At 43.1% G+C, this 19,485-nt stretch overlaps 1 protein-coding gene across 1 annotated transcript in view; it reads left to right on the top strand.

The window, feature by feature from the left end:
• TSPAN3 (tetraspanin 3) overlaps nucleotides 1–19,485 on the top strand; it is a 111,450-nt gene that overhangs the window by 24,933 nt on the left and 67,032 nt on the right. Inside the window, exon 3 of the mRNA XM_069222344.1 lies at nucleotides 18,031–18,105. Within this exon, the coding sequence (XP_069078445.1) occupies nucleotides 18,031–18,105 (75 nt within the window). The remainder of the gene's footprint in view (nucleotides 1–18,030; nucleotides 18,106–19,485) is intronic.

The following is a 19,485-nucleotide window of genomic DNA, read 5'->3' as shown; positions in this document are numbered from 1 at the left end:
GACGATTTGTTTTTAAGTTCATGCAATACATATTTATTGGGCTTTCAGTCAGCCCTCTTCAATCTTTTGATCTGCTGTAGCGTCATCCACACTTTGCTTCTTCCCACCTAGGCATACAATATCGGGCGCTGGGTCAGCCCACTTCTGCCGTTGGCTTACCTGACTGATGAGGGTATTTAGCTCTTGTTCACATCCCTTCCGGCCCCAGTAAGTGCTACTGGTGCTGAGTGCTTTTTACATTAAAAAAGATAAACAAAATGTATCATTTGCCAAGCCTAAAGGATAGCAGCAGATGCCAGACCTTTTAGCTTTGACAATGTTTTTTATCGGTAGACATAAGGAACACGAGTACACATAGTATTCTTTATTCAGCTGTCGTGAACCACCAAGATATATTTTGCAATAAATTGACATTATATTTTTCTTTGCTTCAAATGTGTTCTTGAGAAATCCCATGTGACCAACTCCGTTCACACCCAAATTGGATTTTCTTGAATATGTCTGTTTGTCAGAAAGGTGTGTACTTACTGAGTCTCTATAGCTTAGCCACACTTCTAGGTGAGAGTGCAAGGTTGCAACTTCAGGATTTTGAACAGCAATTGTAGTTTAGAAACCACTTTGATATGCCCGTATTTTTTACTTTATAGCCTGTGATATCTGTCGACCAACTCAGGACTAAGGGAAAAAAGCATTAGGTGATATTCAGTGCCAGGATACTGTTGGAGCGTCAGGATATCCTCCCTGGTAAAAGTGCACTGTACAGAGCATAACATCTAGAGCAGTGGATCACAGTTAGTGTACGTTTTATAAACAAACTAAGTGTTCTGTGAATTTGCAGCAAGAATGTTTGTGTGGTCACTGAGGATTTCCCTATTATGTATCACTGAGTAGACCTACATTTTAGAAATAGTTGTGGTTATCACACATTAGAGTTTCCTGGGGTGGGAAATTACAAGTCTTCCACTCAGTAAACTGTATTTACGAATTTGGTCTAAAAAGCTTGTGTGATATGCCTGTTGTTTTGACCTATTTCAATTCATTAATATCGCTGGATTAACCTATGCGTCTTTTACCTTTTTGAACAAATGTGTGAATATTTCATGATGTATTATTATGCAGTTGTATATTTTCCTAAGTTTCCCTTTGGTTTTCATACTAAAACCAGAGTGATTTTTAAAATATTCTTTGGATTTCCTGCATTCTAGGAATAACATGAGCGACCTTGTCCTGGATTTACAATGTTGTATCGAAAATGTGTTTTGATCAAAGAGGGTAGAGGTCATGTTCAGTTTCTCTTCCTGAATCGGAATTGAAAGCACAATGTATTCAAAACTACACTTGATTTAATTGCTGCTCTGTTCATCTCTCGATCATATGAGTTATGTAAACTCAAACAAACCCACTCTTGTATATTTTTACCAGGAGCGTGTGACTATACTTGATGGCATGATATTCAGTACTAGCAGACAATTTCATGTGGTCTTTGAGGTGAGGACAAGGGATGTATACTTTATGTGGGTCTAATATTGTGTTACACTTGAACCAAATGTATTCTGAGGTGGCTGGGTTCACAGATGTTTGTGTTGTTCTGGAGGACAGCAACAAGAGTCTTGTCTGCTTGCCTTGTAAGTGGACAAGTGAAGCTAAGCGCAGAAGACAGTTTCATTCTCTCTGTAGAAGACAGTCATTAGCCAGGACAACCTCCTAGTGAAGGAGCCCATCATGCTTCCACAATTAATGGAATTGGGATCAGATTGTGAAAAAGTGCATTTTCCACATGAACAAAGCAAAGAATGGTTGAGCACCCTATTAAGATAGAGAATATCCTATGTCTGTTAATGCCGAATTAAACAAAGAGTGGACTGCAGTACTGGGTTGAAATCTGGTTTGGGTCCTTAGTATAACATGAACATAGCTTGTTTTTGGATTGTTTAGCACTAGCTGATGTGTGTCTCACATTATTGTAGTTCTGTCTTTTGGGAAACTTTCATATTGTTGCATGCATCCTGGTAAATAGAGGGACCTACAATACCTATACATGGAATGGGTAACCGGCTTGAGGGAAGACATGCGAACGATCTCATGAGATCTTGCAAGGAAATAGGAGGTTTATGTGGACAATATTGGCGTAGAGGTTTGATGTGCTGTTACTCAAATGAAAGTTCACGGGGTGACAATGGATTCACTACATGCACCAGTCTTAGTGGAACTAAGAAGCTTTGAGTGCAGGAGCCACGTAACTTAGATGTGAAAGCGTTGTCTTGTCAACTATACTGGAAGACTTCAGGAAAGCTTTTGCACAGAAAGTCCATGATGGTCGGAATGCAGCTTAGTGTGTTTTGAGACCTGGACACAACAGATTGGGTGGGTCATGCCAAAGGTACTAATGTTGTGCTCCAATATCGTGCATGGATGCATCTCACAGGAATGTCTTGGTGATGTGCAGGGATCTTCTAAATGTATTTACAGCTATGGCTTTTGATGTATCCAGACTTTTTCGAGCAAAGGCAGATTGCGCCTTGGAGCCCTAAAAAAGGAAAGGTGTGTCACAGTCTGTTTGTTTGTCTCCAGCACGTTATTCCCACCAACAGTACCACAAATTCAGAGGGCACTCGTGAGGCAATGCTTTCAGCCCATGTTGCCCTTTTAAAGTGCTAGAGGAAGTGGTGTTGGAAAAGGCTGTAGCTGGCAGCAGGATCAGCATTCATCTTCCTTATCTTCTACAACAACTGCTGCTAAACCACCCCACCCCAATTCCTCAAAATTTGGTTGTTTGGAGCCGATTGGAAGCAAAATACAGTACTTTCTCCCCGAATGTCCTTCAGTTGCCTCATACAATGGGTTCTGCAAGCTAATTGTCCCATTCTTACGCCGACTTCAGCTCAGCATACCTCAACCCTTGCACAGGACATTTTGTCACTGTTGATTGGATGGGTGCTAAGGACACTGGTTGCTTCTCCTGCTACTGTTTTGTTTCTAAGAAGGACAGCGGCCTCAGACTATTTCTCGATCATCAGTTCTTGAATACTTTCCTTCAAAAGGACTAGTTGAAAATGCTTACTCACTTCCTCTCTGCTCAGCTTCACATGGGCTGGATGGTCTCTATCGAATTGCAGCATGTGCTTTCATGTACTTGTTTTGCTTCCTTCGGTTCGTGGCAGGATCAGAACAATTTCAATTTGCCCGCAGTGGCATTTCCACCTCTTCCACTCCTGCCATGAGTTCTGAAGATCAGGGAGGACCAGGCTCAGGTCTTTGTGTTAGTCCCAGTTTGAGCCAGGGGAGTGCAGTGCTCTGTCCTACTGAGTCTGAGAATCTGTGTATCCCTTCTTTTACCTCTACTGGATGGCTGCCTGTCCCAGCAGTACAAACGTGTTCTGCACCCAAACCTCCACCTTTATGCATGAAGATTGAGCAGAACTAATTGAGGTGTTTTGATCTGACCACAGAAATAATAGATGGTAGTTTGGAGAATAGAGGCCTGGCATCCAAACTGATTTACTTTGGGTGCTGAGCATAGTTTGGGGCCTAATGTGGGGGCTGTTGAGTCAGCCCACTCCAGGGCAGCCTAACTGATGTGTTGTCTGTTTGGGCGCTAGCCCAGCAAGGTTTTGCTGTGGCCACTGTTCAAGGTAATTGTTGTCTCGCTTCCTTTTTAGATATGCCTGACCAACCTTTTTTTTTCAAGTGACCTCTAGTGATGTATTTCCTCAGAGTGCCTCCCCTGCTTTTCCATTAAGTGTGCATATGCAACAGTTGGATTGAGTCACCTTGTGGCGTATCAATGAAATTTGGAAGGAAAAAATGTAGAGAAAGACAAGGGGCAATAACACTTGTTTTGCTATTCTGTGTTCCCCCAAGTCTCCCGATAAAAATGGTACCTCACTTGCATGTGTAGGCCTAATGCTTGCGACTGGAAACGCAACATGGAGACATCACATATTTTACATTGAAATCTGACATGTTTTTTGCAAAGTGCCTAGCTGTAGATTTTGGCCTCTAGCTCAGCCAGTACCTAGGGAAATCTACCAAACCTGCACATTTTGGAAAACTAGACACCTAGGGGAATCCAAGATGGGGTGACTTGTGGGGCTCTCACCAGGTTCTGTTACCCAGAATCCTTTGCAAACCTCAACATTTGGCCAAAAAAACACTTTTTCTCCTCACATTTCGGTGACAGAAAGTTCTGGAATCTGAGAGGAGCTATGTGGACACTATGTGGAGACATCAAAATTATCAAATACAAAACTAAGAGATTTGGGGGGGGGGGGGGGGGGGGGGGGAGACCTACGTTTTTGGTCCTGGGCTCAGCAGCCATATAGGGAAACCTACCAAACCCAAACATTTCTGAAAACTAGACACCCGAGGGAGTCCAGAGAGGTGTGACTTGTGTGCATCCCCCAATGTTGTCTTACCCAGAATCCTTTGCAAACTTCAAAATCTGGCTAAAAAACATTTTTTCCTCACATTTCGGTGACCGAAAGTTCTGGAATCTCAGAGGAGCCACAAATTTCCTTCCACTCAGCCTTCTCCCAAGTTTCACGATAATAATGATACCTCACTTATGTGTGTGGCCCAGTTGCCTGCAACAGAAAAATGCAAATAGCCTGTAGAGATTGAGGGGTTAGCACAGCGAGTTGATAAGCACATATTTTTCTTTTATACATCTTTTAGGCTGACTCTGCTTTGGGGACCCACACAAGTGAGGTATCATTTTACTTGGGAGACTGAGGGGAAGGCTGGGTGGTAGTAATTTTGTGCTGGAGCAGTGATCCTACAAAGAAAAGAGGGGAAAATATGCTTTTTAAGCAAATTTTGAGGTTTGCAGAGGAGTCTGGGTAAAAAAATGTTGGGGGATCCAGGCAAGCCACACCTCCCTGGACTTGTGTCTACTTTTAAAACATATCCGGGTTTGGTAGGCTTCCTTAGATGAAGGCCACACCTGGTACCAAAAACATAGGTGCCCCCCCCCCCCGCCCCGCAAACACAGGTAGTTTTGCAGTAGATCATTTTGATGTGTCCACTTACTTATGTGATGTTCCAAACACTAAAAGTGTGAAAAGAAATGCACTTAGGTTATGTTAAAAAGACCCCTCACCCACCAACCAAGTTGGTGGCATGCTTCATCATCGGTGTCCCACCAGTGACACCTAGCATGTCACGGGTGTGCTGCAGTGCCTGATTACAGAGGAGCAGATTTTGTTATTTTGACCACACATACTGGTTGGATTTGGCACGAGGGTGAGTGATGGTTCAGTAGATCAAATTTTATTAACAAGAGATTTCGCAAAAACGAAATGCACTGTTAATAACTGAAAAGCCAAAAAACTGAACCAATGACTCGCAGCTCCTGAGTTGTAAAGCCACGACATGGCACCAACCGCTTCACAGTCCATTCACACACCTTTCATATATGACATGCACAAGATCATTCACTCCGCCAACCACGGGCCCAGCACATTACAACACTTGCATTGACAGACAGTGCCACTCAAGGGCCCATCACTTACATATGCCATCATACCTGATACAGCAATCACACCAGCTGATGGGAGTGTGTGGACTGGTGTTTGGCTGGCAGTGTGTTGCAGTAGCCAACAGCAAGTCAATATTTACACCGCCAGCCAAGCGCCACCCCACGCACAGCGCCAGCCAAGCGCCACCCCACGCACAGCGCCAGTCAAGCACACCACCATCACTTTTTTGTTGTTTTTAAACAACAAAGAAACCACTAATTATAAATAAGTACAAAACTACAAACACAAAAGCTCTAAATATATACATGACAGTAATGCCAACCGTGAAACTAAACATATAAAACAGCAGTTTACACTCACGGTATTTCCCAATAAATCTTCTGTGTCTGGTAGCTCCTGAAACAGCCACCCACACAAGGCCCAGGCTTTGAAGGACAACCAGGGCAGTACATCCTAGTTTTCTTCCTGATACCTCCTCGAACACAAACTCTACATCTCTTAGCAGGAAAGTTTTTTTGGGCTGTGGGAGGAATGTGCTCAGCAATCTAATGATCTTTCAATCTAGGCACATCCTCCACCACTGCTTTTCTTGGAACTCTTGCCTGTTCTAGCACAACAAGGGTCGCTAGGATAGACTCCTGAATTTTCACAAATGTCATCCTTGACTCTGGAGAACTGTCCTTGAACACAACTAAAGCATTAAAAGTTGCCAAGTGGAACTGGTGTACCGCTAATTTCTTATACCAAACATAAGACTTATGAGCAGCAGTGTAGGGTTACAACCTCTGATCTACTCTATCAACACCACCCATGTGCTTATTGTAGTCTAAAATGCACACAGCACTTCAGCAACTTGACCCCAAACGGCCACAGGTGAAGTACTCTCATCATGGATGGTAGTTAGCATGTACACATTCCTTCTTTCTACAAATTTTAAGAGCTAGCAGCTCATCATTCCGCAAGGCACTGCACTGTCCCTTCTCAAGTTGTTTTTACGGACAAGCTCTCTTGGATAGCCTTTCCAATTAGAGCAGATTGTGCCACAAGCAACAGTGTCTACTCTGAACAACTCCCTGAACAACTGAACCATAGTGTAGAAGTTATCTACATATAAATTGTGACCTTTGTTAAACAGTTGTCTACCAAGTTCCCACACAATTTTCTCACTAACTTCAAAAGTAGGTGGACAACCAGGGGGTCAATACTGGAATCCCTACCAGTGTCGACCTGTAATTTATAAACATATCCTGTACTACTTTCAGACAGCACATACAATTTAATTCCATACCGTGCCCTCTTGCTAGGAATGTACTGCTTAAAAACCAAGCGACCCTTGAACAGGACCAAAGACTCATCTATAGATATTTCTTTGCCTGGAACATAGATCTCTGAAAACCGATCTACCAAATGATCAAGGACCGATCTAATCTTAAAAAGATGGTCAGAATCAGGGTGATCTTGTGGCAAGGCTAAAGCATTATCTTCAAAATGCAACATCTGAAGAACAAGCTCATACCGGTTTCGACTCATGATTGCAGGAAATATAGCAGTTGCCATCAAGGGACTAGTAGACCAATATGAAGACCGTGATGGATTCCTTATCAGCCCCATCAAAAAAGTTAAATCCAAGAACTTTTTCAACTCTTCCAGATTTGTGGGAATCCATCTGCTAGCTCTAGAGTGTGGCCCGAGTCTGCCAGCGTTGCCCCTCAAATACTGTTCTGCATACAAATTAGTCTGCATACAAATTAGTCTGCTCTTCAATCTCTTCCAAAAATATATCGTCCATAAATAACTCAAAGAAGTTGCCAGGCAAAATGTTTTCCATATTAACTCGACACCCTGGGAAAACAGTAAATGCAGGCAACTGTGGCTACTCCATGTTTGGTGCAACCCACGTGTTGGGTCTTCTAATGGGAAGCCTTTCAGCCGCTGGCTGCTGCACCATTGGCACATCAGTGTCCTCTAAAACAGGCCCTTCATCAGCACTGAGAGTGGCTTCATCATCGGACAATTCCTCTCTGGCAGAAAATTCACTTCCAGAATCTTGCACTTCCTCCTCTGCCTCAGAACCAGTCAGTCTCATAATCATTGTCCGAAGACGACTCAAAAAGCACACCAACAGCCTGCTGAGTGGTCATCCTACGGCTAGCCATAATCCTTCATACAAAAAGTAACTGGACAAATGCACCACTAACAACCAGCACTATGTAAGATAAGTAATAAACAAAGTAATAAACAAAGTAATAAACAAAGTGCATTCAGTACACCACCTACAAACATGTCATTCATGCATGGCAACAATACAATTACAACAATACTCCTTTGGAGTAGATTTATTTACTTACCTAAAACATGCAACTATGCAGACCGCAGGACAACCACTGCCAAAACCGAAACAAGCCATGGCAAAGGAAGCAAAAGCTTTGAACTAGAACAAAAAGGAGAAATAAATTGTTATAATCACAAATGCAAATACTTCGCCAGTTGACAAACACCCCGCCACCAACCATTTCAAAATTTTCCCTGGTGTCTAGTGTTCTCTGCTTGGGGGCAGATGGGCCTAAAAACAATAGGCCAGTCTGCCCCCAAGGGGGCAGAAATGGCATAGAATATATTGCCCCCTTTAGGAGGTGACCCTTGCCCAAGGGGCCACCCCCCACACAAAGTACACACACACACACACAATCCCTGGCGCTAAGTGGATTCTGCCACCCTTGGGGGCAGATGGGGCTAACAAAAATAGGCCGATCCAGCTTACAAAGCTTCTCCAACTAGGATTAACGAAGGAGCCGGTGACGAGGATTCAACTTGCCTATGTAGAAATGTTATCACCTCCGGTTATCTTTCCGGATGTGTAATCTCCAGATGGTTGTCTAAAACCAGTGAAATCATGCTTTGCTTCTTCCTCCTGTCCATCTATTTGCATAGCTCCATCTGCCATTCTAACCATGCTAACGATAGAGTGACTTTAAAACTTCTGATGTGGTAGAAGTGCATGATTGAGGCCCCCATATCATCTAGCGCTGCAGGTCTGCCTGGAGAGATGTGCGTATAGGCCGCTGAATGATCTTTTGAGCTTCTCCTATTTAGCATTAAAAAAAAACAGAACCTTGAGAAATACCGCCAAGCGAGAACCATGTTCATCTTTCCTTTGGAATTGCATGAGTTTTGGCGGTATGGTGCAATAGTTATCGCCATTGTGAATCTGGTCCAATATCAAATGATTTGCCATTGAAATCTCTAGCAGTTAACCATATTGCGTTCCCATATTCCAGATTTAATGGTCTTAACATTGGGAGGAGTACATCTAAGGCTCTCTTCTGGAGTACTGGACTAGGATGAATGTAGATGCTACGATTATTATGTATGTGACTTGACCATGGCTGTTGGTTTTGGCAAGTTGAACTTAAAAAAAAACCTAAAAAAATAGTCATCATCCCCTTTTCCTATTAAAATTTGTTTTACTTCCAAGTAGCTATTGACATAAATTGTTTCCTCTTCAGAATGATGACCTCCACAGGTTGAGGGAATGACCAGGCAGGTAAACTCTAAATAACTAGACCCTGGAATTGAGCCCCATGTCTCCTGTAGATATACTCTGTCAAATTCACTCAATCGTCCAATCGAAATTACACATTTCCACTGTGTAATGTTTGGCAAGGTTGCTTCCTGCAAATTAAATGTGCCCTAAAAGAAGCACAACTAAGAGCTCCGCTGAAGCTCCCTCGGTAGCCATGTCTAGTCTTCAGTCAAGTTTTCCTTATAGGTGCAGCTCCGAGTGCTCCTAGTTTGAGGAGCTTTTATAATTATATTTGAGAAACCACATTTTGGTTGATCCATTGGGTCCAATGCGTTGATCAGGACTGGCCTCCAGTCTTTCAGTGGGGCAGGGTTTTGTCTGCCTGTATTGTTGGTAACACTGCTGAAGTCTTGTGGATTTTGCTTGGGCAAAAAAATGTTGTATATTACTGTGTAGCTGGGCTGGAGATTTGTATACCAGTTTACAATGATGGCTTTCAAAAAGTCTGGTCAATCGTAAATTAATTAACTGTGTTGCAGTACGTTTGTTGAATTTGCCTGGTCCCGGAGGCTTAAAGGCAAAAAATATGATATCATTAGAGGAAATATCTTTTAGGCCTGAGAGTGCTGAACAGAGCTTTATAATGTTCACCCTATTACAGATGTCCTCTTTATCACAGGAAACATAGTCTGGGTGAAAGATTATTTCCTTTGGGGAAGCAGTTCTTGTTGTAGGGGGACTTTTGCCTTGAAGGGAACCGGCGTACCCAAAACTTAAGGCGCCTGTGATTTCCAAATGTCAGATTTCTTTGGTTGAGATTCTTGATAGTGCTGTTGTTGCTATTGTTACTGCTATCGCCATTCAGGAAATAACTGCCCTAACATGAAACGGGTCTAGGCCTAGTTAGCTCAAGATAAGAAATTTTACCTCACTGTGCTTTCTGTTTATGAGATATATAAAACATGCTTTCATTTTGGGGTTCAAGTGGCAATTGAAATGGCCTCAGTAGCATTCAGCAGTGCTTTGATTGCCATGAAATGTGTTAATTTGGATAAATACAAATATTGATATAATATAGTTTTCAGGAGACATACAAGTCTCTTACAACTCCTATTTCACTAAGCTTGAAGAACAATAAAATATGCGAATTACACCCTGGAGAAAGCGAATTGCACTTTTTAGCTTTACAATTCTTAAATCATTCATTTCATGATTCTTTTAGGTCTCACCCACAGACAGTTTTTTAGCAGTCCTACTGTTGACAGTTCTAGTACTTCAGTAGCTTTTGGTAAACACTTTGCTTGCAAGTTGTTGTCACGCACATGGTTGTTTAATTTTCAATTCCTCCCTCGTTCTCTTGTTTGTTTCTACCATGGAGCACAGCTTCTTTAGCATCCTTTTTATTCAAATAATTTGCATCCTTCCAAATTAAGGAAGCTGCTTTTTAGGGCTCGCCTGCTGGAACAGGAAAGCTGTCTGATTGGAAAGCGACGTATTTTGGGCTTACTAAGAACAGCTTGCTCATATCCCACCCACTACTTTACATTGGTTGGTTTTGTTACTCTCATTTGCTTGGTAGCTTAATAGATGACTCGCCATGTCCATCTTGTTTTCCCTCCCTGCAGTAGTGCCTCTTTACCATTCTTTTGCATGGCTGATTTGTATCCTTCCATTGCTGACTTTTGGGGAACAATTTTTTGTTTTTGTTGCTTTAAGCACTTCGTGAGAGTGCATGTATTTTCTGTCTCTTGTGTGCTCCCCAAATAGCTATTCCCTGTGCTCCATATTATGCCTCCTTTGTGTGCTGTAAACACCCCTCGTATTTTTCGTTTTTTTTCCCAACCCCATTTTCCTTTCCATTGTGAGGCACATGCATTCATGGTGACCTGTGCGCACCCATGTCATAACACATGCAGTTGCCTACAGAATTACATCTTCGCTGCAGGTGCATAAACTTACATTTTGTTTTTCTTTTTGGCCATACTGCACAGCGTCTTACTGATGTTGTACAACATCATCAAAAGGCATTGGCAAAGAAAAAGTAACAAGGAGATAAGATCAATGTTTGTTTCTGTTGCTTTTGGCACTCAGTGGAGGTGAATGTATGTTCTTTCTTTTTTCTGTGTGTTGCTTCCCATCTTCAAATTACGATTCCCCACTCTGCTTTCCATGTTGCTCTCCCTGCACTACCCAAGTCACCTGTTGCTTCTCGTACCCCTCCCAGTCTGACTTTCACAAACCCTGTTAAAAAGCAGCTCAGTTGCTCTCTTGACCCCACTCCACGTTGCATACTTCTGTTTACTTTTGATTTCTTTTTGAGGGCCTGGCAGCTGAACTTTGATCTTACTGTTCTTTTCTTAAAGCAAATTTTTTTTTTTTTTTTTCCCATTTACTTTGTATGTATGTATGTATGTACGTATGTATATAGATAGATGGTTGCCAGTAGATAGTTATAGTTAGGAACTAGTTTCCATTGAATTTTTTTTTTTTTTACTTGGCTTTATCTTTGGTGCCGTCTGACGTATCTTCACAAACTTTTCCCCAAAAAAGTGTGCCCAAGGGTCTTGTTGTGCATGGAAAGTTTTGGAATGATCTGCTAAGTGGGGGGCCAAGAAAAAGGAGGAGGAGGAATCAAAAAAAGGTTTTCCCATGTTAATTCTCGCAGACTCTTTAGACACGCCAGCAGCCCTAACCACTGGTTGGAATTACACCAAATTTGACAAAAAAGTTTTTTTTTTTCTGTTTGGTGTAAATCTGTGCAGTAGTTTTTGAGATATTAAAGGAAATCCAAATTTGTGTATCTGGGTGGAGCCTAAGCACAGATCTCCGCCATCTTGGGACCAATATACAATGATGGCATCCATTGAAATGGATTGTAGTGAGTGGCATGTTTTGTGGCTTCCAAAAAGGAGAATATATAAAGTGTGATAAAAGATTTTAGCTTCAATATAAATCATTTGTTGCTAATTTGATGTTACACTGTGAAAAGCCTTCTGCTGGGATTTCATGAATCGTGTTTGGTAGAGCTATTTTTTTCATGATTTTCCCATACTGGTTATGGAAGGTGCTCCAGAAGCTAAAATAAGAGCATATTTTCTGTAAGTCCACACTATCTTTCTGAGCCATATGAAAATAAAGTCAGACATTCTCAATAAAACACGTACTTCCAACACGAGTAGCCTCTCAGTTGATTCCCTTGTGTTCTACTGTAGTCTCCCAGAGGGTTCTAAAGAGAGCGCTAACAGTCTTACCTATAACAAAAGTGTAGCACACCTGGAGCCATCTTGTTGAATCAAACTGGTAAAATTTTAAACATTTAATTTAGAAAGGATCAAAATGAGTGGTTTCATTTTGTCATAGAAAATATGGTTAGTGTTGTAGAAAGTTAAATTAGGACAGATGTAGCCCAAGTACAGCTCAATGACAGAAGTGCGCAAAACACTTAATTATTTTAGTTTTTGCAGTTTTATGTAGCCCAGACTTGACCTGAAGGTATTCAAGTGCTTTTCATGGGCATTAGTTACATTCCCTTTTATTTTTAGGCATGGGGAGATTGAGAGATTTGCCCAGAATCAGGATGTCGAGCTGATGCTGAAACTCTAACCTGGTTCCCCAATTGCAAAGTCTTCAGTTCTGGCTGTGACACCACATTCTTTCCTCTAAGCGCTACATATAATCAAGTGATCAACTGGATAAAAAAAAAACACACTTTTGTACTAAATAAATATAGAATGTTTCCAATCAAGTTGTTGATTAGAATGCTATGGAGAGGCAGACGTCAGGGGCACAGACTTGAATACTGAGGGCAGGGAGGAGGGTGCAGAGGCAGCAAGTTGACCACGCTGGCCTTGCCGAACAAGGGACCATGGAGGGCAAGAGACCAAGGGGCAATCAACCAACTATGCAGGACAGGCAAGAGGGGCTGTGCACATAAATAGACCATTGAGGGCAGAAGAGGCGGTGGCAGTACAACCATGCATGTCAACACACTTGATTCAGGCAGGAGACTCAAGATGCATTGAAGCCCAAAAGGGCTTCATTTCATCTGTCTCCTGTCTAAAATCTCCTCTTTTTCAATTTAAGTCAATAGGGAAAATCAGTTCCCCAGGTTTTTTCCCCCCATAATATCGCTCTTGGCAAGTATGGTACATTTGATCACTGAGGGCAGGAGGAATGGGCAGGGGCACCATGCACTCTGATAACAGACGGCAGGAGGGATGTGTGCAGGGGCACCAAAATGACCTTACAGGTCATGCAAGACTGCAGTGCAGCACACGGACCATAGAAAGCCATTTCCGGGAGACAGATCAACACCTGCTCAGATCAGAGTTTTACGAGGCCACGTGCTACATGTTCGAGCGGACCCACCCTTCTGGCATGCCTTCTCTCCCTGTGTGGTCGGAGGAGCCCCTGTCCGGTTCCATGCCGGCAGCTTGAGCCTCCGTTCCGGTGGGGGTCTCATGGATCTGATTCTGGATCCAGATCACCACAGGTGTCCACAGACAACCTTCTGCGGCGCCGGTCCTGATGCTGCTGCTCCTGGCGCTGCCAGCCCCATTCTGATTCCCAGTGATCCGAAACAGCGTGCCAGATCGTTGCCTGGGCCTTATTTTGCACAGCAAGGTTTGGGAGGGGTCACTGGACCCTTTGGAATGACATTTGGAGAGTACTTTGGACAGGGAGCAGAAGCTAGGAGAGGCCAGTGGCCTTGACACCTCTCCAGATACTGGCTTGCTCTGTCCCCCTATTGTGGCTACGTAGGAAGGGACTTACTATGCAATGGTGGTCGACCTCAAACTGCCATCTGTGACTGTCAGGACGAACATCTTGACAGAAGTGCTCCAGCCTGGGCCTTCTACATCTGAACCTCTTCTACCCTTTAACGAAGCACTTGTACGTTCACCCGGGAACTTGGTCCAAGCTCAGCACAGGGGCTCCTGTAAATAGGACGATCGCCTGCCACCATCGCCTTGCACTGGGCGACCCTAGCATCCTCAGTCAACACCCCACCACTGAGATAACTTAGTAGTCCAGCCTTCACTTCCCATGGGGCATTCCCTTTTGTTCTTCCGGACAGAGAATCCAAGAGGCTGGACCGTCTTAGGAAGTTGTTGTTTTCTTTCACCAGCTTGGCACTGAGGTCTGTGGACACCTTGTTTCTTGGGAAATTTCTTACATACCATTTGGGATTCAGCTGCACAGGTACTGCCTTTAGTCCTGGAGGAGGCCGGGCGATGCTCTCTCAAGCAGTAAAAGATGGGAAGAACAAAGCTATGTTGACCATTCGGTGTGGCTTAGATATGACTGGCTCGCTAGGCAGAGCGATTGCATCAACAGTGACTTTAAGGGGCAAACCTTATACCCTTCAATGGGAGTACGCTCGTCAAGAAGGCAGACTCACGTCTGGAACACTTTAAGGAATCTTGGACTACGGTCAAGTCCTTGGGCCTCTCAGCAAAACCTATTCCCCCCCCCCCCACCCCCTCCCATCACTGTCTGCCTTCCTCCTCTTTCGTGGCTACGGAGAACGGCATGGTACCGCACTAATCCTATGCCAGCCACCATTTCACGCAACTAACCCAGGCTACGGGAACGTGGGCGCAGAACCTTCAGTCCTAGTGTGTCTGCACCCCAGAAGTCATCTGCTCCCCGGTAGCTGCAGCCTCAAAGCCCTACTAGTTTGCATCTGCAGGGCCACCCTGGCCCAGTTGGAGGGAGAATACATCATCATCTCCTCCAGTTGAAGTCCATAACCGCTGACACATGGGCACTGCAGATCATCAGGAGGGGAGTTTGCCCTGCCTTTCCAATCCATTCTCCTCCCTCCAAATACCACCAGCTTTCAAATTGCTGGCAGAGGATTATTTCTCACTGCTGTGGGAGGAAGTTACAGCTCTTTTGGACAAGAGAGCCATAGAAATGGTCCAGATATCAGAAGTAGGCATAGGTAGTGGATGTTATTCCTGTTACTTTCTGAAACCCAAAAAGAACAAGAGTTTTTGTCCTGTTCTAAACCTACGGACCGTAAGTCTCTTCCTCCAGAAGGAGAAGTTCAAGATGCTCATGGTGGCTCAGGTCTTGGCTGCCCTAAACGTAGAAGACTGGTTGAGAGCGCTGGACTTGCAGGATGCATATTTTCATACTCCAATCCAGCCTGCCCACAGGCGCTACCTGCGGTTCAAGGTGGCCACAAACACTTTCAATTCACTGTTTGCCTTACCAGTGCCCCTCGGTTGTTCAGCAAGGTGGTCGCAGCTCATCTGTGCAGGTCAGAGGTTTCAGTCTTCCCCCCCCACCTCGATGACTGGCTGTTGAAGGCGGGTTTTCCCCCAGGCTGTCACCTCCTACCTCCATACTACGGCAAACCTCCTACTTTCACTGGGGTTTTCTATAAACATGTCGAAGTCACACCTGTGTCATATGGTACTACAACAAGCAGGGCATGCTGGGGTTGTGAACCGTTTGTCAAGAGGCCCTGCGTCCCTTGACATTACTGGAACAGCAGGTCATAACCCTGGTGGTTCAACACCTTGCAGGTTCTCTGAACGCCAGGGCGGACAAACTCAGCCATCGATGCCTGGCAGATCACGAGTGGAGTCTCCATTTGGAGGTGGTGCAAGGTCTCTTTTATCAGTGGAGAGAGCCTTGGTAGATCCATTCGCTTCCGAAGGGAACGCGCAATGTCAGCAGTATTGCGCGTTGGAGTTTCCATGTAGACAATCATTCTGCGACACTCCTTGTCCCAATTGGAGTTAAGGCCTCCTGTACGCCTTTCTGCCCAATCCACTCCTGCCCAGAGTTCTCAACAATATCAAGAACTATCGTACCCAAGTAATCCTTGTGGCTCCGGACTAGGGGCAAAGAGTCTGGTGTCTTGAGCATTTGAAAATAAGCATTGATCTTCTGATCAGGCTGCCCCTTCGTGAGGATCTTCTGTTGCAGCAGTAGGGTAGGGTTCTCCACCTGAACCTGCCAACTCTGTCGCCTCTCAATATCCATGCATGAAGGCGCAGTTGACAGCTTTTGACCTTCCTTCCGAGGTCTGTAACCAGCCAGGCGTTCCTCTACAAAAACTGTATAAGCCTGCCGTTGGCTAAGATTTGTGAAATATTGTACAGAGAAGTCTATAGATCATCTCTCTGCTTCTCTGTCTGATATTCTTCTTTTCATTCTTTCTCTTTGGGCACTCTGAAGGGCTATCTTCCTGCTCTGTCCGCCCTTCTGCGGCTGCCTGATCAACCCTTTCTGTTGAAGTCCTCTATTGTAAATAGGTTTCGAAAAGGGCTTATACATATGTTTCACCCTTCACCATTTATCATGCCTCAGCGGGATCTTAACCTAATTCTCACTTATCTCATGTGTGCTCCCTTTGAGCCACTGCACAGTTGTCCCCTCCGGCTGCGTTCCATCAAGAATGCCTTCTGAGTGGCAATAACAACTGCTTAATTGGCATCTTTGTCTCACTCCACGTTACTGCCCCACACTTGTGTTCCTTCCTTAGTACTTGACTCACAGAGAAGCTAAGGATATTTGGATTTGCTTCGCTGGGGGGCAAATTCCCATTCTAAAGGTGTTGAGTCATACAAACTACCTGGGGACCTACAATCACAGCCTGGGATTTCACAGCGGAGGAAGTCGGGCTGTCTGCTTTTACATGGAAGTGCAAAACTCTCCCCTCAGATAAACAACAATGGTAGTGCTCTTGCCTGGGAAAATCCAGCAGCTCAACATGCCAGTATTTATTAAAGTCAGTTCCAATTGCATTCTAAAAGTGTGGTAAGGTAAAGATTCTACAAATCTCAACACCTTCAGCCTTTACTTATGTGAAATATGCAATTTAACTACAGTACCCTATTGCTAAAACCATTGGCTTAGCCAATATAATCTAAAGGTATACCCTTTGGCCTTGCCAATGTTGTTTAATTTATCAGCCCTCTGTGGTAGATCCTCCCCTGTGTATCCATTACCCATCAGTGTCTATCTGCTTCCATCACCTGGCGTCTTTTTTTGTTGTTGTTTTTTTAAACATGCTTTTGAGAGGGCACAGCAGTTGCGCACTGCTACCTGGCCGTTTGCTTGCCTGTATTCAGGTGGCTTCCGTGTGCCTACTTTCTTTTTTATTTTATCGTTTCAAAACGTCCTTCATTATAATATGCCTGGCACATGAACATGTTTGCATCAGTGATTATGTAGGTATATATTTTTTTTCGTTTGGAAAAAAAAACAGCCAAAGATAGCCATCAACTCACGCTCAGTTGTACATCTTGGATTTTTTATAAAAAACTAAGAAACATTACAGTATTGCTGCCCTGAGCTTTATGAAAAATAAATAGTCTGAGAAGGCTGTCGTGCACACAGATTAGGATGGTATAAAGCTTTTTAAAAACTTTCAAGATGGCATAATTGCTCACGCACACAGATTCAGAGACCATTTTGAAGGGGAAATTATTGTCAAAGCCAATAGCTGAGGCCTCGTTTAAAAAAAATAAATAAAAAAAAATTGGCACAAACGGATTTGTAAGTGCTTATTTTTTTTAAATTCTTAAATAAATATAATATGTTACTTGAAAAGCCCATTTCCCACAGTGAGTAAGAGTTACTTTTGAATATATGCAAATCTATTACAAAACTTGTTGGATTATTTTTGTTACTGAAAGACTCTACTCTGACGCTTGATATGTGGTGGTGTGATAGACGGTTACTGTTAAGTAAACGATTGAATACAAAATAAAATGAACTCCAAAACTAGATTGCATCCATGGCATAGAGATAGAATTGCAAAATACCACTGATGATTAACGGTTTGTGTTTTTGTTTGTAAGTGTAAATTATAACCTGCTTTCCTTGATTTGTATACTTGAAGAGTTGAGCAGTGTCCAATAAATGCATACGTGGATAACTGTAATGTTACATATTTATTATCATTAACCATTAATAATAGTGTAAACCTATGTTTGTACATTGTACTTATTTTATATGTTTAAATATATGCTGTCTTATAATTGTCGCCTGTTTCTGTTTCCTTTGCAGTTTGTCATCATCCTCCTTTTAGTCTTCGTTACAGAGGTTGTGGTTGTGGTTCTGGGTTACATCTATAGGGCAAAGGTAAATATTTGAACGTTCATATTGTATCTTATTCAGTCGATCCACTTCAATAATATGGCCGTGCCGGACCGAATTGTTCAGTAAGGTGTTGACTAACGTATGGAACAAAAAGGGCAAATCATGTGACACATTCCTTGGCAGTATTAGTATAAGCATAACACCTAAAATAGCAGTCAGCAACCAGTTACACTTTGTGCTAATAACGTTTTGTGCTGTGTTTGTTTAGTAATTTTTGATCCACCTGTGGATTAGGAAGCAGACATGAATATGGCAGTTGCTGCAAATCCATCATTCTGGAGAAACAACACAGAATTGCATAATTCAAGTACCCCTGGCTATAGTCCGCTAACAAAACTCTACTGGTGAAGTGGCCTCCCTGGACAGTGAATTTCCAGAAGGTTCTTTTGGAGGTGGCATGTTACTGGGTTTTGGACCCCTACCTTTAGGCCAACAAACTGTGTCCTTTCTCTGAAGGAACTTGTCTTAAATCTCTCGTGCTATGGTGTTGTGTTATATATAGCTAATCCTGTTCATGGGGGACAGAGTCAGACAGTATATTGATTTGATATCCGGAAGATGGCAAGCAATATGACCTATTTCTAAGTATATAGGTAGCAGAGGCCACTTTCTGCTCAGAGGCAGATTGTCATCAGTTGAAATACCTTCAATATATATCCTACATTTCCAGTGCATTACATAATGTTATGTAGTCTCATTTGGAGTCTCACTGAAAAAAACAAAGGTTACAGGGCGTTCTAGTTAGATTCACTGTTTAACCCATACAGAACTATAGAAATTCAGCAGTTATAGTTATACTTCTCTGAAGAAACTAGAACTGGTTGCACAAAGTTGTTTTCCGCCATGATCTATAGTTTCTTCAGATAAGTAGAACTATAACTGCTGAATTTCTATGATTGTGTATGGATAAAACGTCCACCTAACTATAACATACCTGTAAACTTTGTTTTGTTTTTTTTCAGTGAATTTCTATGTTTTTTTTTTTTTTTTTAATTCACACAGTAATATTTCTGTCAGGTTGTGGCCAGCGAATCAGGGCCTTGCTTTTCCCCAGGATCTGAGGAGGATCCTTAAATCCACGGATCGGCCATTAACAAAAATATGGGCACTTTTTTGCCTAGGAGGCATCATTAACCCTCCTGGTGTCCTAAGAGCTTCAAGAGTAACCAGTTTTCCCATAATGAAGTATAAGGAGTCTGGATTTAAAATGATAAAAAGGAAAGGAAACATAATGTATTATGGGGGTCATTCCTACCCCGACGGTCATGGACCGCCAGGGCAGGGGACGGAGGAAGCACCGCCAACAGGCTGGCGGTGCTTCAGGGGCAATTCTGACCGCGGCGGTAAAGCCGCGGTCAGAAA

This window comes from Pleurodeles waltl, chromosome 3_1 (genome assembly GCF_031143425.1).
Source record: "Pleurodeles waltl isolate 20211129_DDA chromosome 3_1, aPleWal1.hap1.20221129, whole genome shotgun sequence".
NCBI lineage: Eukaryota > Metazoa > Chordata > Amphibia > Caudata > Salamandridae > Pleurodeles > Pleurodeles waltl.
Note: the sequence above shows the minus strand (reverse complement) of the source record. Positions and strands in the feature narration are given on the sequence as shown.